The sequence below is a fragment of the Oncorhynchus mykiss genome, chromosome 16 (genome assembly GCF_057628025.1).
Source record: "Oncorhynchus mykiss isolate SJ-2025 chromosome 16, ASM5762802v1, whole genome shotgun sequence".
NCBI lineage: Eukaryota > Metazoa > Chordata > Actinopteri > Salmoniformes > Salmonidae > Oncorhynchus > Oncorhynchus mykiss.
In genome coordinates this window covers 48,264,188-48,281,191 of record NC_143037.1, presented here as the reverse complement: position 1 = coordinate 48,281,191, position 17,004 = coordinate 48,264,188, and the positions used below count along the sequence as shown (strand labels likewise).

At 41.9% G+C, this 17,004-nt stretch overlaps 2 protein-coding genes across 3 annotated transcripts in view; one reads left to right on the top strand and one right to left on the bottom strand.

The window, feature by feature from the left end:
• LOC110492107 (inactive dipeptidyl peptidase 10) overlaps positions 1-8,934 on the bottom strand; it is a 34,874-nt gene extending 25,940 nt beyond the window's left edge. The window contains exons 1-2 of the mRNA XM_036947035.2: positions 8,648-8,934; positions 520-634 (exon numbers count right to left, since the gene is read on the bottom strand). Coding sequence (XP_036802930.1) covers positions 520-634; positions 8,648-8,755 — 223 coding nt within the window. The 5' untranslated portion in view covers positions 8,756-8,934. The remainder of the gene's footprint in view (positions 1-519; positions 635-8,647) is intronic.
• A 294-nt stretch (positions 8,935-9,228) lies between these two features.
• racgap1 (Rac GTPase activating protein 1) lies at positions 9,229-16,540 on the top strand. Of its 2 annotated transcripts, none has more exons than XM_021566127.3 (17): positions 9,229-9,470; positions 10,261-10,348; positions 10,455-10,657; positions 10,807-10,952; positions 11,073-11,142; positions 11,302-11,355; positions 11,447-11,527; positions 12,161-12,278; positions 12,485-12,615; positions 12,801-12,965; positions 13,123-13,221; positions 13,393-13,591; positions 13,902-14,007; positions 14,145-14,277; positions 14,467-14,593; positions 14,806-14,917; positions 15,178-16,540. In XM_021566127.3, exons 2-17 carry the CDS (start codon positions 10,264-10,266, stop codon positions 15,260-15,262), a joined length of 1,914 nt encoding a protein of 637 aa, XP_021421802.1. In that variant the 5' UTR covers positions 9,229-9,470; positions 10,261-10,263; the 3' UTR covers positions 15,263-16,540. The 2 variants fall into 2 exon arrangements, with proteins under 2 accessions (XP_021421802.1, XP_036802929.1); XM_036947034.2 differs by having other exon boundaries at positions 9,245-9,470; positions 10,264-10,348.
• The last annotated feature ends 464 nt before the right edge of the window (positions 16,541-17,004 follow it).

Below are 17,004 nucleotides of genomic sequence, written 5' to 3'. Positions count from 1 at the left end.
GAGAGAGAGAGAAGGAATGGGAAAGTGGGAGAACGCTAATGGGGATAAACCCTCTGTTTGTGTACACCATATCCACCCAGGAATGAACATGAAGCTTGCTCTATTTCACACAGTCCAATGCACAGCTGTTCCTGGACAATAGCCTCTTCTTAGCATAGCACTGGAGTCTCTGCTTTTGTCTGAGTGTCTTTTCAATGCAGAGGAACTTTGTGTTTATCCTCGTTGGCGTGTTTTGTCCTATAGGTAATGGTATTGTTGATATGTTTGTCTGATGGAAAGCCTTGTGAGTCCGTTCCCACTCCTCCTCCCACTGCATCCTCTCACCTCCTCTCTCTCTCTCTCTCTCCCTCCCTCCCTCTCTCTCACTTCCTCTATTCTTCCACTCTCCCCCTTCACTCCATCCCTTGCCTTTATTCCCTTCTGCTCACCCTCCTGCATTCAGATTCTCTCTTTCTTTTTCTACCTTTCCTTCCCTCCCTATTCCTTCTCTTCCCTCTCTCACTCTGTGTGTCCTCTTACCAGGTGTGAGCATGATGACTGAGAGGATGACCAGCGATAGAACACCCACAATCACCACCATGGCGATCGCAATTCCCTTCCAATTCCGTGGTGGACCAGTAGAAGCATGCATGTCCTGCCAAGAGAAACACACACACATAGAAACACATGCACATACACAGTGATGAGCGTTGTGACACACACACACATAGAAACACATGCACATACGCAGTGATGAGCGTTGTGACACACACACACAGCTGAGGGAGAGAACATTAGTGCTGCTTCGTTTCCGTAGTCTCACAGCGGGGTTTCTCTGTCAGACAAGCGGATCTGCTGTGCAGGCTACAGGGAGACTCTGGGGGAATAAAAGCTGCTCGAAGCCCTTCACTATGACAGCAATGATTTAGAGTGATTCTCCTTAAAGCAGAGCGAGAAAGTTTGCCAGTGAAAAGCTTGAAATTAATTGCAGACTATATTTTCTGTCATGGCGTAATTTCTCGATACTGACGCCTCATTTCACCTGTTACAGCTTTAATGGGGCATATGGTAGGGGTTGGGAGGGAAGGGGAGGGAGGGAGGGAGGGGGAGGGAGGGGGAGGGAGGGGGAGGGAGGGAGGGGGAGGGGCGCACTTTCCATGAAAACTAGAAGACCAGGAGACAGTCTGCAAGAAAAGCATTTGTTGGAAACATCTGTATAGAAGTCTGTGGTGCAACATGATAAATCAAACAGACTTGACGGGAATTGAACAGAACGTTTAAGAACACAAGGTGAAACATAAATAAGATTGAGCATTAAAGTACAAGAAACAGCTGCCATAGGAATATTATGTCTGTATATTTTCATCAGATGCTCCTTCGAGCTCTGCTAGGAAGAGAGAGCCATGGTATCAGCAATTAAAGATAACGGCAGACGAGCTACTCTGTGATCCCTCAGAGTGTCTGCCTGTCTGAGACCGGACGCTGGAGCCCAATGCTCACTGATGTGTGAGAGCTCAATCACAGAGCAGCCATAAAGCTCGGCTTTCATTATGGCCGCCTGCCTCTGTAGCCTGGCCTTGTCCTTAGAGCCACAGAGCCACGGGCGGGCTGCTGTCCCCCATCACCATCACCTTCCTCCAGGCCTTGATGTGGCCTGGAAACAGCCATGCGGATCGCTAGTTGACAGATTGCTGATCCTCCATCCAGCCCTGTGTTACACCAACTGTCTCTGAACCGTCACTATACAGCAACTTTAGCACTCACACACACACACACTAATTTCTCCTTATGCAATGTACAATCCCCAATCTTGGTCACACATACTCAGAACCTGTCTGCACACCTGAAACATGTGTGAAATGTCTCACAATGGGAAGATAACGAGGAGACAACTCCTATACCTTGACTGGTTTCCAGTATAGATTTGATTTTATTAGGATGCCCATTAGCCGATGCCAATGGCATCAGGTAGTCTTACTGGGGTCTGACACATACCAAAACACATTAACATGTAGTGTGCATCTATCAGTTACACATACAGTACATGTCAGTACTTACACACAACAAGTAGGTCACATGGGGGAGTGGCGTTGTGCCGTGAGTTGTTTCTTCATTTGGTTTGCTATTCACTTGCGCTACATGAGATGGAAGGGAGTTCCGTGCAATCATGGCTCTGTATAATACTGTACATTACCATGAATTTGTTCTGGACCTGGGGACTGTGAAAAGACCCCTGGTAGCATGTCTGGTGGGGTAAGTGTGTGTGTCAGAGCTGTGTGTAAATTAGACTATGCAAACCATTTGGAATTTCCAACACATTCATGTTTCTTATAAAAACAAGAAGTGATGCAGTCAATCTTTTCTCAATTCTTAACCAAGAGAGACTGGAATGCATAGTATTGATATCAGCCCTATAAAGAGCTAAATGTGCCCCTCTGTTCTGTGCCAGCTGCAGCTTAACTAGGTCTTTCTTTGCAGCGTTTGACCATATAACTGGAAAATAATCAAGATAAGATAAAACTAGAGCCTACAGGACTTGCTTAGTGGAGTGTGGTGTCAAAAAAGCAGAGCATCTCTTTACCGCAGACAGACCTCTCCTCATCTTTACAAGCATTGAGTCAATATGGTTTGACCATGGCAGTTTGCAATCTAAGGTAAGACAAAGTCATTTTGTCTCCTCAACTTCCTCAATAGCCACACCATTCATTGCCAGATTCAGATGAGGTCTGGGAATTAGGAAATGATTTGTATTAAATACAATACTCTTAGTTTGACAGATGTTCAGGACCAGTTTATTACTGTTTATTACTGGCCACCCAGTCTAAAACCAACTGCAACTCTTTGTTTAGGGTTGGACTGACTTCACTACAGTAGCTGTGGTTGCTGACACGTATAGGGTTGAATCGTCAGCATACATGGACACACAGCCAATGTCTTATCTTTATTAGATCATCCTGGCTCCGGTTTCATTACACATCCATATTAAAACCACTACTTGCTGGGCCAGTAGGGACAACCCCCACCGCTGTCCAGAGAGATACCAAACCAATCCAGGCTGTAACACAACCGGCTGTGATTGGGAGTCTGATAGGGCGGCGCACATTTGGCCCAGCGTTGTCCGGGTTTGGCCGGTGTAGCCCGCCATTGTAAATAAGAATTTGTTCTGAACTGACTTGCCTAGTTAAATAAAGGTTAATCATAATAAATTGATGTGCAGGCAAAGTCCTCCCAACTTCATCGACTGTGCTTGACTTGCTTCTTCTGGGAAGTATATGAGTATCAGACTGGCCAATAGCTTCCACCCCCAGACCATCAGGCTGCTGAATAGCCACAAGTCAGCTAACTGCTCCCTCTGTCCCCCTCTTGCCCCCTGGACTACCTCCCCCTCCCCCCATTGCTGCTCCCCCCATGGGTATTCTACATTTACCCTGTCCCCACCTCCCAAATGGACATTTATCATTGCTACAGTTGTAAATGTGTATATATTATTATTACTATTCTAATCTCATTTTTTTTACCTGCACTTTTGTAGCTTGGAGCATAAGAATTTCACTGTACCTTGCGATTACATATGTGACCCTGTGCATGTGACTAAAAAACGAATTGAATCTAATCTAATCTAAAGCAGACACACACACGCACACACACATGCACGCACGCACCCACACGCACCCGCACACACACACACACACACACACACACACACACACACACACACACACACACACACACACACACACACACACACACACACACACACACACAAACACATGTCTCTAGCAGAGACACATGGTTAACCTAATTCCTTTGCTCTGATGAATCTACTATAGACAGTGTTTTGATTTCAAAGTCCTTCCCTAATGACTGCATACAACACTCTGCTAAAACATCCGCCCTAATGGGATGCACCGCGACAGGAGGCGTGGTGCATAAGGCTACGCTTCCAATTAAGGCTGCATGCACCGTTGTAAGAAGATAGAGAGGGAGAACCCTGTGCATGCTGGCTGGGGGAAGAGGGAGTTTTGTCAAAGTTGTTGCAAAAGAGACACAGATACAGGAGACAGGAAGAGAATCCCAAGTGTGGATACACACAGCCAACACAGTCTGTGTGGATTTCAGTGATGGTGATGCTAAATCTGAGGAATTGATGATCCAACACAGCACTGGCTGCCAGAAGAGGTGGACAGATGAGGGATTAGGTCCTGTCAGTGAGCAACCTGCTCAGGCTTGATGTTAATATCAACAGCAGGCACACTTTCTGCTGACCCAGAAAAGATCCACATGAAATGAAAATAAATGAATCATGTTTAACACACTCCTCAGTGAGCCATCCATCCGAAAGAGAGCCGAGAGGAGCCTCCAGATAAAGCTTTGATGAAGCTGTCAGTCAAACCGACACACGGGCAATCTATTGCTATACAAAATGTAGATTTGTAAGGGCAACCGACCATGGATCTCTTGGGGAGAGCACCTTGCGAGAGTCCTCCACAAACATTTCCAGTGCTGACTAAGTTCATTCCATCAGTAAGAGGTAACAAAGCTCCACTCCCAACATGGCAAACAGACAGAGCAGATCAAGGGAATTACCCTCAACAAAATGAGATGATTGATACCGTGTGCAGCTGAACAAGGTCCAGTGGGAAACAATTAATAGAAAGAAAGCAACCCGTAAAAGGGACTTTTAGATGGACGGACCACTGCAGAGCGTCCCTCCCCGCAAAATATGACAACTTGTGGAATCATGGGACATATACCCCGACCCCTTCACTGAGAAACACAACTAACGATTACAGGTAACAGCCTCTTCTTTAAATGAAACACATGCTGTATGTACATTGTAATAAATTCATTGTATTGATTGGCTACAGACTCAATAAGAGAAACCACACAAAATACAATGAATTACTCAATTTACTCCCAATGCACCAGAGCTAGTTGGTGGGAGATTCCATATGGCTGTTAAAAATTCATGAATTGGACTCTGGGGGATCTCCTTAACTCCTTGTCGGTCTTTCATTGGAACAGGTGGTGAACATACCATAATAAATCATCTGAAGCAGAATCACACAACTTGTGAAGCTACTGTTGACATGTTTTTTTTTAACCTTTATTTAACTAGGCAAGTCAGTTAATGGCAAATCAGTCAATGACGGCCTTGGAAAAGTGGGTTAACTGCCTTGTTCAGGGGCAGAACGACAGATTTTGTACCTTGGGGATTTGATCTTACAACCTTTTGGTTACTAATCCAACGCTCTTAACCACTAGGCTACGCTGCCGCTGACTCTCATCTACATATGGTCATTTCCATGTAAAAGTTCATAGAAGTGTATCAAGTTTTGCATCAAATGAAAGCTAAGACTGTATATTTTTGGGAGATTAAGGCATAGATTCCTTTTTCAACCATTTTCCACCCCCCCCCCCCCCCCCCCCCCAATTGTCATAGGTAAAGACTTTGGTATCTGGATAAACAGGTGGAAAAGGGGTATTAGAAAACATCTACCGAGAAAAGTCTTAAAAGGTATAAGAAATACATTAAAACACAATCATATTGACGTAAAGACGTTTATATTTAGTTTCTAAGAAATTGTTGACCTTCTGTAAATTGAAGAAATATTGCCTTGTGCTTTGTAATTCTGTTACCAAAAACACACACATCTTTATGATGTTTTCAAATGTCTCTCCCTCATGAGGAGGGAGGATAGTGAAAGTTTACAGAAGTAACAAGTAAAGGTAGACCTATCAATTAGTTATAGGGATTTTACTGATATACATTTTCTTTATGAATTAGTAAATTATTTAAACTCCTAATTCCATTACCAAATTGGAAATTTACTGCAACTGAACTGGCTACAATGGGAAATCATAACAGTCACAAACCACAGTTGGGTCACCTGCTACTGTCCTCCCTTCTACTGGCATCCTGTTAAGTTCAGCTCAGAATTGTTTTCTTTGTCTTTCTGTTATCTGGTGGTCAAACCAAGAGTGTTAAAACAGTCTGGAAAACCCCTCCCTCTCCCTCTCCCTTTCCAGTTAATATCAACTTTCCCAGCTCTTACTGCGAGAGTTGAAATTTAGTCATTCCACCCTTGCCTTGATGTTAATGTCCATAAATGGACCGAACTGGACCAAATCTGAACCTAGCATAGTTTGGATAGCACAGTACAGTGCAGTCCAGTACAGTACAGTGAGTAGAGTACAGTAGAACACAGTAGAATACAGTACATTACAGTATAGTGAGTAGAGCACAGTAAAGTACAGTACAATACAGTACAGTGAGCAGAGGGTGGGGACAAATCTTTTTCCCATCATATTTTGGTGGGTCATAGAGAAAAAAATCACTGTTTTATAGCTCATCTCATGCTATTGTTCACAATTTGCCATGAGGCTTAGACAAAATGTTGCTGTCTTAAAGCTCATTTCCTGCTGCTCTACACAACTTTCACGAGGCTGAGAGACAATTATGCCGTTTTAAAGCTTATTTCTTGCAATTCTACACATTTTGCTATCATATGCTTTCTGGATGGGGGGGGGGGGGGCAATCAATATTTACTTCCTTGCTTGCCTCACATCCTAAAGGGTTGTAGGTAGTAGGCTATGGATGTGGGGTTGAGGAAGCTGACAAATTTGCCCTTTGGGATAATACCACATAATGCAGCACTTGCCTCATTCACATGGAACAGACACACTGTTTTAGCCTCCTCTGCTGCGAGGCATTCTCCTTTCCCTTTCATGCATCCCACCAAGCATTATAAAATGACTGTACAAAAGGGCTCTGGGTGGGTACTGTATGACTGCTGCCCCCCCGACTACTCCTCCTCATTGTCGTGTCTGCCTTGGGGAGAATGGGGTGTGATGCCACTGTAAAGCATGGGCGAGAGGAGAGATGAGATATGAGAGAGATGTACGTGTCCTTTCAGATCCTGATGCAGGCACACACGACTGATAAATACAGCCTGAATGTTCTGTTTCCCCAAACCCATCACAGATAAGAGCTCCCTATCTGTCTACAGAAGTGTGACATCTGTGAAGACAGAAGCAAGCACTGAGGTGCAGGAGCTACATGAATTGCTTTGCTGTGTAAAATAAAAGGCATTGATTGGGACTGGGCCATAGCACAGAGAGACATTAGCCTGGGAAATGAGAAGGGATATGGATACACTGACTAGTGTTTGTGGCTTCCTTGTTTAAGCTACAAAATTAAAGGGATTTATTCTAAATTGAGGGGATATGTAAAAAAAAAAATCCAAACTGGCTACTTCAGACAGAAAATACATATAATGTATATTCAATTATTTACATGTCACACACTATGAAACATACCAATACAACCTAATACAGCACTGATTTTAAAAAAAAATGTTAACAGTCTGACACATGATTGGTCAGCCATATGCATTAGTGCAGCTCTGAACTGAAATGCTGCCATGGTTCAATTGCTGCTGTCACTGAGAAGGTGATGGGTGATGTGTATTATTAGTTAGACAATTTGTCAGGGCTATAAAGTATTGCTGTACTCGAGATGAAAAGCATACAGCAACAGACTAACTAATCTCCAGGGGCAATGTAATTCTCAGAGAATTCATTAAAAAAACGTTTGAAGCGATCAGCAACTGTCCACAAAGATGCAACCGACTACCGTCACATGTTGTGACTGACATTTCTTGGTGTCAGCAATTCTGCGACCTATTGACAGCCTACAAGTAGGGCTTCATAGCATGCAAAAACTGTTGCAACTTCTTACTTCTCTGTTTGGATAGGCTCACAGAACTGCTGAATGGGTATGTAGTGGACATAATTCATTACAAAGGGGCAAAGAAATATGACATTAAAATCAGTGGCAAAAAAAGTATGAAATGTAAAATGCAGAAAAACATAGGGTCTGGCGATAAATAATAGGCTACTTTGATATTCAGATTTTACATCAATTTAATTGAGTGGGTAGATTGCTTATACACTTTATACAATTAGGCTACAGAATAAAATTGATTGTCCATCCATCCCCTGCTCATTCACACTCTGTGATTGCAGAGCTCTCTTTATCAGCATGCAGTATAAATATATAATAAAGTAAGATCCTCCCCTTTGGCATTGGTAATCCGGTCATGATTTCACTTCAGATTACGCTACAACTGAACAGGCATGTCAGATCTATTCACAAAACAAACATAAATATTTCAATCGCGATAACCGGAATGTATGAGGTGTATTCAAATCTACATCATTTAACTGTGTCAGTTTAACAAAAAGTCACCACATTAAATCAGTTTGCGATAGAAGAGACGAATGCTGATATGTTTTGGGCTACAATGCACGACCACTGCAGTCAGAGCAGTCAGAGCACAGAAGCTTGTTCAGGAAATGGCAGTATGAATGACATATTTAAAGTATGAATGAAAGATTAAAACGCAAAAACAGATACTTATCGATAATCAAATCATGTTGATTTAAATGAAAGACGCGGACTGGTCACAACAGAGAAATACTAACGACAGTAGCCAAAAACACATACGCGCACAATCACGCACACGCGCAACTTCAACGTTTATGCATGCTTATCAGAGAGCTGCATCAATGATATTTACACAGATACAGCTCAATGATATTTTACAACAAAAATAAATCGTGGAAGCAACTTAAAAATAATGAAACTATTCACTAAGCCATTTACCAGGTCCGTGGTCATGTTCTGTTGAGTAGTGGCAATCATTTTTGCTGTCTTCAACAAGCGTCTTCCTAGAATTAAATCGTGCTCCTTTAGCGTTTGGTCTGCATGCATGCGTTGTTCGCACGTTGTCCAAGTGAAAACATTGATATCTCTCTCTCTCTCTCTCTCTCTCTCTCTCTCTGAGGGAGGAAGAGTTTTGTGTGTGTGTGTGTTGTTTTGTATATGGTCATTTGAAAATACTTACTGATTTTCCACCCATACCACTGATTAGCTCAGAAATTAATCAAGACAAGGTCAAAACCTCTGTCTCAGCAACATTTCATGGTCATACCCACTTGCCCAGTGGGTAAGTATAACATCCCAATAATACATTTGACGAATGAATGTTAATTAATACTAACGCATAATAATTATCATAATAATCATCATCATTAAAACGTAATATTGATTATTGTGGATTTTCCCAAATTTTCATTCATATTTGCCACATTTTATTTAGGCTACTGTTGCTTGCAGGACTGTCTGATCCAGGATCAGAGCTAAGAGGTAACCGTTTTATGGCGCTGCTGGCCCTTATACGCGTTGACGTATAGCTACGTGAAGAACGTCAGTTGATATTCATTGGCTAGTGGGTACATTTGAAATTAAACGTGCCTATTTTATTTGAATACACACTTCCAGGAGCTGAGCTTGAGATGATCCGAACAAAAGAATAACACACTTGCTCATCCAGTGGCAAAAGAGAGGTCAAAACATTTGGCTGTGAAAAGGTTTAGGTGTTTTGTCTGCCTTATTTCATTACTCAGAGTGGTGGACTCAGCAAGCGGTATGTACTTGTAACGTTAGTTATTCTATTAACGTTAGCATGCTAGCTAGCTGTAGTTTTTTGAATCATAGTTCCATCATTAACAATGTTGGCTAGCCTAGCTAAATCTACTTTTGCTTGCTAAATTAGCTAACTGTTTTGAATGTGCGAGTAAACTTTTTTTAATGACAATCAACATGTTTACTCAAATCTTCAACGTTAGTTCGGTTACTATGATGAATAGAGTAATAGTAATGGCGTCTTTTTAGGCACTAACGTTAACTCCGTCATGGTTCGTTGGACAAAAATGTGGGCGTTTTGAATAAATGCCGAAAATAAGGTCTGTGGCAAACACAGGCTTAGGAGATCTTACACGTTTTTTGTTATATGAGAATCTTCTAACCTCCACTTTTTGTGAAATGTGATTATTTTATATAATTAAAAAAAAGCACAGGCTCAATAATTCATAACGGTAATTTTAACTGACTGATGTAATCTCATAAAACGCAACGTAAAATCTTCTAAGGCTGTGTTAACCTCGGACCTTGTATTCGGAGTTTAGCCAACACCGTATTCTAGTTAAATAAAACAAGATTCTTTCCTCATAGAAATGGCTGAACGAACCAGAGGTAAATCCTTTTCGGTTTATAGGACTAACGTTACAAGCTCTATGATTAGGGTTCACCAGCAGACAATTGTGCCGACACAATTAGCTTGGGGATGATGTTATTCAATATTGACTTTTATTTTTATGAGCCTCATAGAAGTTCATGATCAGTATTGTTTTCAATGTGCCCTTTATTTTTCCCAGAAGATGGACACTGCTGTGATGAACCTACACAGCTTGTTTGGCAATCTGAGGTCTCATGTAGACATACTCAATGAGAGCATTGAGCCCCGTACGTAATTCTGTTTAATTTGATTTGACAAGGAGATTAATAATATAGACAATGGATAAGATGTATTTAAAGCTAACACACATTATTGTACAACTTCCCTTATCAGAGTTCATCCAGATGGCCCTTAACTTTGAGGACTGCCGTCGTAGATGGCTCAGGCTTGAGCGGGACCTGGGGTCCTGCAAGGAAGTGCTTTCCAAGGCAGAAACGGAGAGGGGAGCCCTGGAAGTCAAACTCAAGCATGCTCGAAATCAAGTCGACGTGGAGATCCGCCGCCGCCAGAAGGCAGAAGCTGACTGTGATAAGTTGGTGTGTATGCACAGATAAAGTCTCTATCTTCATATTTTCTTCTCTTCACTGGCACCCTCAGACTGGTTCACTCTTCTCCCAATAAACTGTCAAATGGCTTCATACGACTCCTCTCACCTCCGCTCTCCCTGTGTTCTCCTGTGTTACAGGACCGCCAGATCCAGCTGATTCGGGAGCTTCTGATCACCGAGGGCTCCAGCAATAGCATCCAGCTGAATGAAGAGCAGCGTTCTGCTCTGGCCTTCCTTAACGCTCGTTCTCAGGCGGCACCAGCCAACCTTAACACCAGCCGAAGGTAAGGACCCACTTCTAGTGCCTTGCTCCTGTTCATGAGTTGAAAAGCTTACCAATGCATTTTCTATTAACATATCAACGTCTAAAAAGTTACACTATTTAATTTGGTTATTTTCCATAGATTGAAGACCATTGATGAGTCTGCCTCCATTTCATCAGACATCAGCTATGATAAAACGGATGACTCTCTGGTAAGTTTATATATTTGTCTTGTCTAAATGCTTAAGCCTCTGAATCAAGTATATTACTCATCCAAACCTTTAGCTTGGAGAATGGCTAAAGCAATTCATTATACGTTGGCATATTTTGCAATAATGAACCTGGTCTGTTTGTTTGATAAACCATTCCAGGACTGGGACTCATCCATCGTGAGAACTGTGCGACTGAAGAAACGTGAAAAGAGGGTAAGCAGTTCATTGGAATTATTTATTGAATGTGTAAATGAAGGGCGCGGTGGTGTATTTGTTATTAACATGTTTGACATCTTCATTACAGCGTTCTGCCTCAAGAAATTTCATTGATGGTCCCCCATGTGCTTCCAAAAGGTCTCGATCAACAGGCAGAACTTCTGAAAAGGTAAAGGTTTCATTTCTGTAAATATGCCCATTGTCCAAAAACATCTGAAACCCTTTAAAGGGTATCTTAAAAAGACAGATGTCTTAACCCCCCCCCCACGCACATACTTTATTTTTTAATGCAAATATATATATTTATATACATTGACTTTGCTGATAACTATTTTATTTTTATTTAAGAAATTACTTACTACGACTGTTGTGCTTGTTTCACTTAGCTATCTTATTGTGAAATTTCATTTTCAACTTCATATTAATAATCTCTAGCACTACTTGAACATCAACATATGAAAATGGCGCGTTTTGTAGTTATACAGACAAGTGTTTCCAATGCACTTCAACCAATTAGTAGGAAATGCTTACTCATTGGTTAAAATCACATGATGTACACAGGTGTCATTAGAAATGCTTATCTTCCTGTCTTTTTTACTACCAAACATAGGAATGCACCATTTTCACATATGTTGCTGTTGGGGTGGTGCTATGATGCAATTTCTCTTTTAAGATGAATGCGCTAACTGTAAGTCTGGATACGAGCATCTGCTAAATGAATCAAATGTAGGGAGCTGAGAGCGGTTACTCATTATACGGTTGAGGTTTAAAGTGATTTGACTGATCTGTTTAATGGCTGTAGGGAAATGAGTCTCTTGTGGCCAAGACTACAGTGACCGTGCCTGCTAACGGAGGTCCCATCGAAGCCGTCTCTACTATTGAGTCGGTTCCCTACTGGACTCGGAGCAGGAGAAAGACTGGTAACAGCTCTTACTCATTTACTGTTTATTTGGTCAACTTTACAATGGAAGATGGTATTTTTATGTCGAAGCATGATGTGATATTTATTTGGGAAGCAGCACGCAGCGGGACTGTATTAGTTTATCCTTGACAATGTGACATGTTCATAACTCATCATAACTGCTTTGTCAGTGCAGTATTTGACCTCTCGCTCCCACTTGTTCAGCTACACAGGAGTGGGACTCGGAGTCAGTAAAGTCTGAGGATGTCATGTTCAAACAGCCCAGCAGGCCTCAGGAACCCAGCACGCCCCAGGGCAACGGGGGTGTCCGTTTGCACGAGTTTGTCTCCAAAACGGTAGGAATGTCATTTTGTTTTCAGTCAGAGAGCGTTATCACATGGGTGAATTTAGAAAGGCTATTTTATTGAATTAGCTTTTGTAGTAAAAACGTGTTGCTTTGGTTCTTATTTTCAGGTTAAAATGACAAGTTCTGATTTGTGCGAACTTGTATCAACCACGCTTTGTTTTACCTCACGCCCAGGTAATCAAGCCAGAGTCATGTGTACCTTGTGGCAAGAGGATCAAGTTCGGAAAGATCTCCTTGAAGTGTCGTGACTGCAGAGTGGTCACCCACCCAGAGTGTCGTGAACGCTGTCCCCTGCCATGCATCCCCAGCCTGAGTGGCACTCCTGTCAAAATCGGACAGGTACAGGATTGTTTCTTGTGAATTCTCAACTTGTATTCATATACTCAAACAATACGTTAATTCTGATACATGCAACTTGTCTGTCTTCAAGTATCTTGTGATTTCAGTGTAGTCTAATGGGATAACCATTCCCTCTTAAATGTATTACCGATCCCAGGGTACGCTTACAGACTACGTCTCCCATGTCCAATCTCCCATGATTCCCTCTTTGGTGGTGCACTGCGTCAATGAGATTGAGCAGAGGGGCCTACATGAGGTGAGTTGTCATCTCCAGTCTGTTTAAAAAATACAGCCTCACACCGAGCTGTATAATTGCTATTTTTTTTTTAGCTTAGTTTATACAGTAGTAATATAGTGTGAAACACAGTAAATAGTTTGAAGCTATCTATGATTGAGCCCAGTTTCACCATGCTCTTTTCTCTCCCAGACCGGCCTCTATCGGCTGTCCGGTTCAGACCGCACGGTCAAGGAACTGAAGGAGAAGTTCCTGCGTGGGAAGACTGTCCCACTGCTCAGCAAGGTGGATGATATCCACTGCGTCACTGGGCTCCTCAAGGACTTCCTCAGGAACCTCAAAGAGCCCCTCCTCACCTTCCGCCTCAACCACACCTTCATGGAGGCTGCAGGTTGGTGTTGGCCCTTAAGCGATAAAACAATAACTTTATCACTCTGTGGTTGGTTTGGCCAGTTGTAGACTGGATAAAGGTGTCTTTTAGTTGCTTTGCATAGCCATTTTGTCCTTGGGCACACTAAATGTTTTGGTTAGTAATACAGTCAAATACAGTTAAGCGTTCCTTCGTGATGTTCTTGGTCACCAATAAATGTCGTTACTAAGTCCCTGCAATGTTAAATTCTGCATCTGGACTAAAACAAATAATAATCCATGTCTACAACTCAACTTCTGTGCTCTCTACTGACGTTTCACTTTGTCCTCAGAGCTGGCGGATGAGGATAACAGCATTGCCCTGATGTACCAGACAATCAGTGACCTGCCACAGGCTAACAGGGACACCCTGGCCTTCTTGGCCATTCATCTTCAGAGGTTAGCATCTGCTGTGCAGCTCTCCTTACTCATTTTAAATGTAATTGTTGCTCCCTATCACTGACCCTTTGAGCTTTGTTGCTTGTTTTCCCCCTTGATAAAGGGGCTCCTATTGCCCAACATTCATTCTCTTTCAGGGTTGCACAAAGCCTGGACACTAAGATGGACATCACCAACCTGGCTCGGGTGTTTGGGCCAACTATCGTTGGCCATGCAGTGCCTGACCCAGAGCCCGTGACAATCCTGCAGGACACCAAACGCCAGCCCAAGGTAACTCATTACAGCAACAGTCTCGGTTTAATTAACTTGCAGTAAAAATACCATGGTTACATTTTAACGTCTAATTATTTTAAGTCTTGCAAGTTGTTTGATCTGTTTAGCCCCTTCAAAGAGGATGTGGCAATATGCTGTAATTCTTCAGGAAAAAACAGAAGCTAATGCATTTCTATTATTACCCAGGTTATTGAGCGTCTGCTGGGCCTGCCGGTGGAGTACTGGAGCCAGTTCATGATGGTGGACCATGACCAGCCGCACCCTGATCACATGATTATCGAGAACAATAACTGTTATACCCCTGACCACAAAGGTGAGCCTAGTCAAGCATTATCTCAGCAACCCCGTACCAAATCCTACGTGAGTGCCTGCCTACACTACAGGCCAGGTCCTCCATTTAGGTTCATGTGTTATTATATTGACAATTTATGAAAATATGTTATATTTAAAAACAAATGCAAATCAGTTGGTTACCAACTGGGGTAATGTGACTAATGTTGACTGTGTGTATTGATATTGTTCCAGTGAGCATGCTGGGTCCTCTCACCACTCCAGAGCACCACCAAATGAACAAAACTCCGTCCTCCAGCTCTCTGGGTCAACGCATGAGGTCTACCCTGAGCAAGACTACACCCAAGTAAGCGCTCTGTCCTGTCATGCATTTTACTTATTCAGCGTTTTTTTTGTAAGTCACTGCAATGTGTATGTAGTTCCTGGCTGAAGGACTTGGGTTTTCGCTAGTCTCAATGCAAATGCCATTGTTCAACAAAACAGACAGCCTTAAGTTAATGTAGATGACCTCTGAATAAGTTCTTTCACCAAGTTCATAATTTGCTCCTTTTTAACGTTGGCTTCATTTGACTAATGTTAATACTGTTTTTTTGTTGTAACTTTCAGGTTTGGGAGTAAGAGCAAGTCTGTCGTGGGAGTGGGAATCACCAGTCGCCAAGGAAACTTTTTTGCATCTCCGCTCCTCAAGTAATCCAAAGCGGCTGCAGAGCAGCTCTGTTCAATACCTAGCAGCAGATAGGTTTTTACCTGTTTTATTTTAGACAATTTTACACGATTGAGACAGTGATGGTTCCACAGATGTTTTATATTTTTAAATTGTAGGATTTGTCTTTTTTTTACGTGTGCAAAAAAAAAAAAAAATTTCCAATCAAAAGGGAGGGTCTCTTTGGAGCGCAGTTTTTTTTAAAGTTGGCTCTGAATCAAGATGCTTTCTGTTGATTTCTCATCACCTCTGGCAATGACATGTACTAGGTTTGTAGATACAATTTAAGGTTTTTCTTCAGTATCCTCCTGTGATTTATTTACAAAGAAACATTTGAACATTGGTTGCGAAGGTGCGTGTCAGAATTTAGGCTGTTGAAAAAAAGGCTGTTCTTATATGAATATCTAACATGCAATTTGCGGATCACCAGTTGGAAAACAACTTTGCATAGAGCTTTTTATGACGGGCTTGAACGGAGTTGGCACTGCGGGTGGCATTATATTTCTGTTTTTTCCCCCCTGTATTTGTATAATCACTTTTGAAAGGTCTACATGCTTTAGCAGTTTGATCGTACATGTTTAACTCCATTTGTCTTTTACATACTCTAGACTAGCCACAGTATGGCAATACTAATATGATGCTGCGTCTTTAGTCTGCAGTGTTCTTTAGCTATAATTATCTAACAGAGGTAACCAAGTAGCTGTATGCCTGGTGAGTCCAGTACATTTAGCCATTTATTCATACAACTTGATTATACGTTTTACTTTAACTTTTTTTATTTTTAAATGTCACCTTTTTATTTAACTAGCTAAGTCAGTTAAGAACAAATTCTTATTTACAATGACGGCCAAACCCGGACGACGCTGGGCCAATTGTGCGCCGGCCTATTGGACTCCTAATCACGGCCGGTTCTGATACAACTTAACTTAGGTTTAACATTTCACCCTTTTCCTTTTCTGAGCGTTCTATAATATAGCTTATACTACAAGTAGTCCTCGGAAATTGATTACTTTACTTTGATTTACTACATACTTTTCATGACCATCTTTGTTTGCACAATGAAGGTTGGTTCTGGCTATAATGTTCTGTGCCCCTAGTGGCCTAGAACTCTGCATTGCATAACTGAGAATCTGTGTGTAGAAATGGGGGCATTTCAACAAGAATGTAACATTTCCTTTGATCAAAGCTTTTTCTGGTCAATTTGTTTTGTACAAGTACATGCTGTATGATCTGTGATTTGTAAAAACAGTATACAGTACATTTAAACTGGTCTCTCGTTACCTTTCATTGTTGCTGCACTAACTTAAAAAAAATACAGGAAATGCTTGAGGGCTACAAAGTATTGAAAGCAGGTGCGGTTCCTGAGTTAAAGAAGCAATTAACATCCCATGTATGAAAATGCTGGTCAGGCTTATTTTGGCTACCATGGCTATGCCCCTATAGGATGACGATGCCACAGGGCACGAATAGTCACTGGATGGTTTGATGAGCAAGAAAACAATGTATGCCATATCAACCACCAGACCTCTACCCAATTGAACACTTATGGGAGATTCTGGAGCAGAGCCTGAGATTGTACTTTATGGAATTTGTGGAAGAATAGTGTTGCCTCCCGAGTTCCAGACAGTGATAAAATCTATGCCATGGTGCATTGAAGCTGTTCTTGCCCAACACCCTATTAAGACACTGTTGGTGTTTCCTTAATTTTCAGTTACATGTAGAAGAATGTA

Coding starts and splice junctions, on each gene's coding strand:
- racgap1 (XM_021566127.3), top strand. CDS start 10,264: ATGGACACTGCTGTGATGAACCTACACAGCTTGTTTGGCAATCTGAGG. Junction 12,279..12,484: donor TCGGAGCAGGAGAAAGACTG/GTAACAGCTCTT, acceptor CCACTTGTTCAG/CTACACAGGAGTGGGACTCG. Junction 14,594..14,805: donor TTATACCCCTGACCACAAAG/GTGAGCCTAGTC, acceptor ATATTGTTCCAG/TGAGCATGCTGGGTCCTCTC.